The 8,941-nt window shown below is 34.1% G+C and overlaps 2 protein-coding genes and 1 non-coding gene across 4 annotated transcripts; 1 reads left to right on the top strand and 2 right to left on the bottom strand.

Annotated features, from left to right (window-relative positions):
* The first annotated feature begins 253 nt into the window (after positions 1 to 253).
* LOC116337402 (programmed cell death 6-interacting protein) lies at positions 254 to 4,569 on the top strand. Of its 2 annotated transcripts, XM_031761939.1 has the most exons (7): positions 254 to 333; positions 498 to 799; positions 1,358 to 1,476; positions 1,609 to 2,015; positions 2,079 to 3,534; positions 3,773 to 3,949; positions 4,025 to 4,569. In XM_031761939.1, the coding sequence occupies exons 2-7, from the start codon at positions 588 to 590 to the stop codon at positions 4,171 to 4,173; spliced, it is 2,520 nt and encodes an 839-aa protein (XP_031617799.1). In that variant the 5' UTR covers positions 254 to 333; positions 498 to 587; the 3' UTR covers positions 4,174 to 4,569. The 2 variants fall into 2 exon arrangements, with proteins under 2 accessions (XP_031617799.1, XP_031617798.1); XM_031761938.1 differs by having other exon boundaries at positions 302 to 799.
* A 377-nt stretch (positions 4,570 to 4,946) lies between these two features.
* Positions 4,947 to 6,300, bottom strand: LOC116337404 (PIH1 domain-containing protein 1-like). The gene has a single exon (XM_031761940.1). The coding sequence runs from the start codon at positions 6,069 to 6,071 to the stop codon at positions 5,061 to 5,063; it is 1,011 nt and encodes a 336-aa protein (XP_031617800.1). The 5' UTR covers positions 6,072 to 6,300; the 3' UTR covers positions 4,947 to 5,060.
* Positions 6,301 to 6,940: 640 nt separating this feature from the next.
* On the bottom strand, positions 6,941 to 7,047 carry LOC116337860. The gene has a single exon (XR_004200828.1). It is a non-coding gene; the product is annotated as a U6 spliceosomal RNA (small nuclear RNA).
* Positions 7,048 to 8,941: the final 1,894 nt, after the last annotated feature.

The following is an 8,941-nucleotide window of genomic DNA, read 5'->3' as shown; positions in this document are numbered from 1 at the left end:
GGCTTTTGTTTGACTAACTTTGAAATGTTTTGATTATTGATTCGATTTTTATTCACTGCTGCAGATAATATAATATGAAAGAAACAAAAAGTATTATTAATTGAAAATGTTTGTTGTAAAGAAAGAAAGAGAGAGATAAGATAAGATTAATGCGCGCTCTTATTTTTGAATATTACTTTAACTGACCGATGCAATGTTGCCAATATAACAAACATAAAATATCGACTAACTAACCAACAACTGAATAATACAAACAAAATGCTTTGTCAACATATACAAAACACCGACTGATTCCCCATCACGTCATTCCTATTTCGAGTATATCGTCGCTTGGTAGGTGTTGAAAATTTCTCGTCTTTGTTATAAGCTCAATTGCATACACATTTCGTAAATAGTGAAACTCGAATTTCAAAAAATTGTTGCGAAAAAAGGCAGCAATCGGTGGTAAATAAAATCATTGTCATTCATTTGTCGAGTGTGATTTTTCTTTGATTTAGTCATTGGTGGTGCGTAAACAACAAAGGCGCAATTGACAGTGAAACAGTTGTAGAGTTATTTCCGATAAGAAACATTGCGAACGAGCGAAAATGTCAGAATTATTGGTTGTGCCTTTGAAAAAACCATCCGAAGTGGATGTTGTCAAGCCGCTAAAGAATTTAATACAAAGTTCGTATAGTGGCAATGATGCTGCGAATGCATCCGATCATTCGGAATCAATAAATGAGTTCAGCAAATTGAGAAATTCAGCCATTTGGAAAGCATTTGAAAAATACGAATCATCTTTGGACATTCTCTATGGGTATGTATGATTTCATTTATCGCATTCCATTTTTTTTTTTTTCAATAAGTTTGTGTTGTTGTTCTATTTGTCTGATGATTGGTGCTGCTTACCAAACTTGAAACAGTATTGCGATAATTGGTGTATGTGTGTGCGTGTGTTTTTTTCTTTGTAAAATTTTTTGTTGTTGCCATTTTACATTAATATTGTCGAACGATTACATCTTACGTGTTGGGTGCTACAGAATTGGAATGAGTCATGACGATTTACTCATTCACATACGACTGCTGACTCGCATACATACGCATAAATAAGTGACGAAATAACAAGAGAAAAAATACATACTTTTGTATTGGAATGCTGAAATCGGTGAATACTTTAACGAAATAGAAGAGAAAAAAAAACGAACAATTTGTATGATTCAATTCAGTCACTTCAATTTAAATGACAATATTTTATAAATGTATGCATCGTCATGAGTTTTGATGTTTGAAACAATATTTAGGCAATACACAACTACAGCTGAGCTTGGTTGTCAATGATTTATTTATGTTTATTTTGATATTCTTTGAATTGCAGCTACTATGATCAATTATGTTCTTTGGAGGCGAAAATTCCGGTTCATGAACTCCAAATTCCATTCAAATGGAAAGATGCATTTGACAAAGGATCCATTTTTGGGGGTCGAATCAGTTTGAGTAAGTGTTGTTTCTTTATTTATATTCATGACCTTTTCAGACCGTTTAAACTGCAAGATTCAAGTTTACAATCAACGTAAATTAATTTATACACAAATTGATGTTTGACTATTTTCTTTCATCGTTTCATAGCATTGACATCTCTAGCATACGAAAAAGAATGTGTTCTATTCAATATTGCGGCACTGCAAAGTGCTGTCGCTGCATCACAAAGTACCGATAGTGATGATGGTTTAAAAATGGCAACGAAACTATTGCAACAAGCGGCTGGAATTTTTGCTCATTTAAGAGGTGTTACACCGTTTGCTATTCCACAAGAACCAACACCCGATTTGAATCCAGAAACATTGCAAGTACTTTCGAATCTAATGTTGGCACAGGCCCAAGAAATTTTTGTGATGAAAGCCATCAAAGATAGCATGAAAGATTTAATTATTGCAAAATTGGCTTGTCAATGCGAAGAACTGTATGCCGAAGCATTGCGTGGCTTGCAAAAAGATTCACTCCGATCAATTTGGGATAAAGATTGGGTTGCAACGGTAAAATTGAAGACATCATTTTATGCATTTAAATTTTTCTTAAATTTTTGTTCTCTTTATTAGATTGCTGGCAAACAGGCTGGTTTCCATGCGATTACCCAATTTTATCAGAGTTTAGTATGTCGCAATAATAAAGCAGTTGGCGAAGAAATTGCACGATTACAAAATGCCGTCGAGCTATTCAAAGCGGCTCAATCGCGTTCGGGAAAACCAAGTTTGTATGAAGAATTTGCATCACGTGCTCAACGCCATTTAACCGAATCGAAAAAAGACAATGATTTCATTTACAATGAAATTATACCCGATGTTAAGACATTAGAAGGACCTGGTAAAGCTCAATTGGCAAAGGCATCAGCATTTACAACGCCATTGTCACCAAATTCAAAAGATTTATTCGCTGATCTGGTACCAGTTGCATTGCATCAAGCAATTTCTGCATCCGATGCACGTAAAAATGAGATTGTAAACGGCGAAGTGATGAGATTACGCGAATCAACACAAAATTTGAATGGCATTTTAGCAAGTCTAAATCTTCCAGCAGCTATTGAAATTACCAGTGGTAATGCATTGCCACAATCGGTATTGGATAAAGCAAAAGATATTCGAGAGAAGGGTGGCATCGAAAATTTACGCACATTGATCAACGATTTGCCCGAATCGTTGAAACGTAATCAGGAAATTTTGGACGAAAGTGATCGCATACTAAACGAAGAAGCCGAAGCCGATACCCGTTTACGTACACAATTCAAAGAAAAATGGACTCGTACACCATCCGATAAATTGACCGAAATGTTCCGTTCAAATGCGGCCAAATATCGTGAAATTATTCGGAATGCAACCACAGCCGATAAAACTGTTCGCGATACATTCGACAAGCATTCACACGGAATGGAATTACTCTCAAAGTCAGAGTCTGAATTGGAGAATGCGTGCCCAGTAAGCAGCGGTGGAAACATTTCAAATTGTCATTCGGTGCAGGAATTGCGAAAATTAATGGATAATGTTGATACAATTAAAGCCGAACGTGAAGTAATTGAATCCGAATTGAAATCGGCCACCGTCGATTTGAAAGAACAATTTTTGAGCGCATTGGCCCAAGACGGGGCAATCAATGAGCCAAACATTTCGATTGGAACGATTGGAAAGGCATTGGCACCATTGCGTGAACAAGTAAATGACAGCATTGCACGACAAGAGTCGTTAGTTCAACAAATTCAGAGCGCTCATCAAGCATTTGTGAACGAAACTGGCGGTGGATCGGGATCGCGTGACACATTTTTGAGTGAATTGGCCAGTGCATATGATGCATTTACAACGTTGCAAAATAATTTGAAAGAAGGCACAAAATTCTACAATGATTTGACACAATTGTTGATCACATTCCAGAACAAAGTGTCCGATTTCTGTTTTGCACGAAAAACCGAAAAAGACGAACTCATGAAATCATTGACAGAAGAATCGAGCCGAATGTCGTCCGCACCAAGCGGTCCACCAGTTCCATCGTATGGCGCAACTACTGGTAACATACTTAGCTATTTCGGTTTTAACAACTAACCAACCTGTCTGCATTAACTGCATCAATGTTTTTTTTTACTTTGCTTTGCTTAACGTGACAGTATACCTTAGAATAGCGATCATTGTTTAGATTTATTTTGTGTTTTATGCTTTGCTTTGTGCCGTCTAAATGTTGCATTGAGTTCAATTCGACTTATGTTTATTTGATGGCACCATTACATTAAATGTGTACTATATTTAAGGAGGATCATCAGCTCCGTCTCAACCACCAGCTCAACCGACTGGCTCCATACCGTATCCAAGCCAAATTCAAGGGATGCCAGTACCCTATCAGGCGACACCACAAGCTCCGTACCCAACTTATGTTGCGCCAATGCCGCAAAGTTTTAATCCGTATGCAACATTGCCATATCCAGCAAGTAAGTAGTCATTTGTTTAAAATCATTTGGTTTTCAATGAAATGAAATTTACAACTCATTTAATTTCAATCATAGATGCATACAACTACCAAAACTTCCCACAAGGTCCACAAAATTATGGTACGTATCCAGGATCATATGGTCAACAGCCCCAACAGCCAGGCGGCTACCCACATCCACCGCCACAAGGTTATCCACAAGCACCAAATTGGCCACCACAATAAGTGGAAAAGTACATTGCCATGCATTTGCCGCAGTACACGACAACACTTGTTATGGCCGTTTTTAATAAATACAATTTATACTAATAGCCACATGAACTTTTCTACACGCTACTAACACGTCAACGTCATAAAACAATTCGAATTAATTTTGCGGCATTCATTCTAAATGAAACTGTAACAAAAAAAAAATGCAATTTTAAATTAAATGAGTCGTTCATTGGTCACATTGTAAAATATCTTTCAGCTCACTATTCCTGAAAGTTTATTAGAGTATTTAAAGTGAAGCATGAAATTGAGTTATACGCAGCTATGATTATATGTTATCAAATTTATATGAATTATAAGTTCCACACTTCCAAGCAAATAAATAAACGTGCATTATGCATTGATTTTTGATGCGAACGTGTTTATTTGGAGACAACACTTAAATTATTCTAGATACATTCGCTGATTTTATTTTATACTCTTTCGTCATAGATAGTCATGAGAGAGAGAGAGAGAGAGAGAGAGAGAACAAAGGGCAATAAAAATATACAATTTGATATTAGTTTTGAATAGCTGTGTTATTCAATTTATTTTCAATAGATGTCACTCCAAATATTATTTCATTCAACTATGGTATTCTTCGGATTGTTTACTTTGAAAAAAGCGGAAAAAAGGAATTTTAAAACTTTATCTACCATAAATAATATTGAGTTTGGTATTGAAGAATATTACCATCCACGTAAATGTTAAATTCTGGATAATAGGCATAATGAAATTGTAACGCCATCTTGTGGTAATGAATATAATGAACAGAGTTTATTTCTTAAAAACTTTGAAAAAAAATATGTAAATAATAATTTAATCTTTATCTTTTTGATTTTTGGAATATGTTGTTTTACAACTTAAGATAAGATGGGTGCTTCTACAGTCAAAATATGTTTTGCGCTATCAAAGTCCGCTTTAACTTCACGAACATCAATATCAAATGGGAAAAATGAATCGAATAAGTAACCAACCCGTCGAGCTTCAAGAACGATTCGATCGCGTCCCAGATCCAAAGCGATTTCATCTTTAGCCATGACTTCAGGCAAAAAGAATTCAGCTACACACGACGACGATTTATCATTGGCTATTTTTTTGAAAAGACGATGTTGAACCAGCTTACGAGTTGTTTTGGCTGGAACACTCTTTGCATTTGTGGGTGATTTTGTTGTTCGCGGATCAATTTCGGTGATGAGATTTTTACGTTGACCATTAAATTCATCACTTTTGAACTCGTTAATCAGTGTTTTGTGATCTTTTGTTGGATTTTGATATGATTCGTAGACCTTTTGAACATCACGATTTTGAACACGATGCTTCACCAATGTGCCCATACATCTGCTATTTTTCAAAATGATCCATGTTTCGCGATTGATATCGATGTTATATTTCGAATGGAGTGCCTCAAATATGATGGTTATCAAGAAATCACGGAATATAATAATTGCCTCAACTTTACGAAAGAACAGCGGATGAATGGCAACATCACAAACAATGGCATCCTTGCCGGATTTATCGGGTGTTAAACGAAGTTCGGTGATGCTCATTGGAATTTTGTAGTTGCTTGGTGTTTCTGATGAGAGGATCATAGTAAGTTGATCAGCGCTGATGTCTTCAGGTGGCGGAATTCCATCCGATGTGCAAATGTTGACAAAGCATTTTTCATTATTGGTTTTGCGAAATGCTTTCACACACAAACCAGGATCCGGTTTTATAATTTTATACGGTTGTGATTTCTCCATTTCGGCTTCTGCTTTGACACCACCGCCAAACATTTCGTTCAAATTGTCTTCCAATTCATTGTGAACAATACGCAGTTGCGAATCAAGGTGTGATGTTTCGGCATCGAGAAAATTCAACGGTTTAACCATTTTGAAAGTATCAAGTTTTTTATAATTGTTGAATTCGATTCAATTACACCTTTATCTCAATCGCTTACAAAACACCTATTTCGAGCAAGCGTGATATTATGTTTTTACTTTCAATTTGCAATAAATTACACGATGACAATTATATTTTGGGATTCAATTTTATTAAACTTTGATTGCACACGATTAACGGTGTTTATGCCACAAATGTTTGCAACAGAATGAATACAATGTACAATATAGCCGTGTTTATTTTAACAACTGCGCAGCTGTCAACTCTGTCAACTGTCAATTCGCTCTATCCCATGCATCAATTCGCTCATGTAAATTGATTTGTTTTACATTTTTCTGCTGCTTTTTTATAATATCTACAAATATATTATTTCTTTTTCAAGAAATAAAATAGAAAAAAATCTGTTTGATCCTAGCGCACTCGTATCCATACATATTTGGATTTAATACATGGTCGAAGAACGGCGAAGTTTCTTAATTTGATTAACTCACTTATTGTATACGATATATCAATTGTATTTATATCATTTCCATGGAAATGCGTTGTTTGAATTATTGAATATATTTATGAACGGTCTCATAGTAACTAATTCACAGCTATTTGAATTTGTTAAAATCCATAAACTATTGGTGGAAAAAGTTTAACTTTTTATGGAAATTTCGAGTGTGTTACTTTTTTCTGAGTAATTTTCTAATGCGCGCAGACCAGACCAAATATTATTTAGTTTTTTCCTTTTTTGTCGTACAAAGGTTCAATTTCGATGAGAATAAAAATGCTGAAAAAAAGTAACACATTGAAAATTTCCATAAAAAAGTTAAAATAATTTTGTTTTAAACAGATTTAAATGGATTTTTTACAAAAAAATGTGGAACGCTTCATGCTTTTGCGTGTCATCCTTGCGCAGGGGCCATGCTAATCTTCTCTGTATCGTTCCAATTTTAGTATATGTTCTCCACAAGGGAGAACGAATATAAACAAACTCAAATCGCATATATACTTATTTATGGAAATTCGAAGTTTAGTGAATTATAATTTTTTCACAGATGAAAAAAGCCGAGACACAAACAACGCCATATGCTTAAGCATTGAGGTGTGCGTCTATGATGGTTTAGTTTGTGTTTATGCTTTGTTTTGGTTCGTTGATTGGAATAAACTTTATGTTCGATTGTTCATTCAATTGACTTGATTAAAAAAACATCAACTATATTTTTCAGTTTTTTTTTCACAAAATTACAATGAGTCAAATGTCCTTTTCTCTTCGAAAATTAATAATAACAAAAAAGAAAAGCAAAAAAATTAGTTCACGTCATGAGAGTAAAAAACAAAACAGTGACCATTCGAAACAAACACTCGAATTGAAGAGTTGAGACCATTATGAATATTTCCACATTTTTTTATTGTAAAAAGTCCATCGAAATTCATAAATTGTTGATAAAAAAATTAAACATTTTTATCATGTAAATTTCCATGTAGTTTGTCTAGAAAACATTTAAATACTTGAAATAAATGTTCATAACGAAAAACGTACTAGTAAAAAAAAGAAAAAAAATTCGGTTGGTTTCGAACCAACGACCATTCGAACGCACCAACTATTCGAATTCATAGCATTTACTTGCAAACTAAAAAAATAAATAAATAAAAGTCATTGCTAGGTTTCAAACTACGGTTTTTTATTTATGGAATCAAAAGAATATGATTGTTGTTTTTAAGTGAAGTTCTTGTTTTTACAGATTTTTGCTAACGAAGTGTAGATCAACTTTAACTGATGTAAACGACACAATATGAAAAAATGAAATCCTTAAAAATGAAAAGTTGATTGAAGTAGATATTTTCGATTGATGTAAGTTTGATGGCTGAGATGATATTTCCTTTTTGCTTCTTATTCTTGTCCGTTTATTTTTCCGTTCGATTTCCATTTTCCATGTCCCTTGTTCACTTGGCGTTGCCATTTTTCGAGTGTTTATTGATATCTTCAATTTCGGCCTCAAGTTTTTTCGTTGCCATTTTAATGTGCCAATTCTCTCTCACGATTTGCTTCGCACGATTTCTCGTTTCATTTTGTTGTTGTTCCATCATTTCATTGGTGAAGATTAAGTCTTCCATGATATCTTTCACCTTGTTTTTGGCAGAAAAGAATTTGATTTCCATTTTGATAAATTTACAATGAAATAGTTATCACAAACGATGCTTAATTTTTTTCCGGTAAAATTGGGCTGGAATTTATTATCAAAAATCAAAAATCTTATGTCTTCAACTTGAATAATCACAATTTACCACAAGTTAAAAATGAATTTGGAAAATTATTTTTATACAAGAAATTATCTCTCTGATTTAAGTTTTTCAGTTCTTTACCCGGTGAATGCTTGTTTGCAATTGATCTACGTAGCATCTTTTTCTGAGCATCCCTAGTCCTGATGTCTGCTAATTACTTAAATGGCTTAATGACACCTCATAATGAGGTAAGTATTGTCGCATTTGTTCAGTTTTCCGTTTGTTTGTTATTGATTTGTATGTAAAAAAGTGTTGTTTAAGGCAAAAAATCAAAGGTTCATTCACACAGTGTTACCAGAATTGTGAATATTCGAGTTGACATTGAAAATGAGAGGGTCTATTATTTCTTCTACGACAATTTTTCCTTCCAGCCACCGAACATCAAACTTACACCAATCGACAATATCTACTTTCTGTTCGGATAAAAGGGAAAAAAACACGCGAACTAATTTTGTGTGTTCGTATTTTTACAAAAAATGTTTATTTTTAATATTGCAGTGAGAAAACGTCAGAATTGTCATTACTTAATCTGATGATTGGAATAAACGCATTTTATTTAAAAAGAAAAATCGGGTAACATATTTAAAAA

This window comes from Contarinia nasturtii, unplaced genomic scaffold (genome assembly GCF_009176525.2).
Source record: "Contarinia nasturtii isolate CC-2019 unplaced genomic scaffold, AAFC_CNas_1.1 Cnas_scaffold_285, whole genome shotgun sequence".
Lineage (NCBI taxonomy): Eukaryota > Metazoa > Arthropoda > Insecta > Diptera > Cecidomyiidae > Contarinia > Contarinia nasturtii.
Note: the sequence above shows the minus strand (reverse complement) of the source record. Positions and strands in the feature narration are given on the sequence as shown.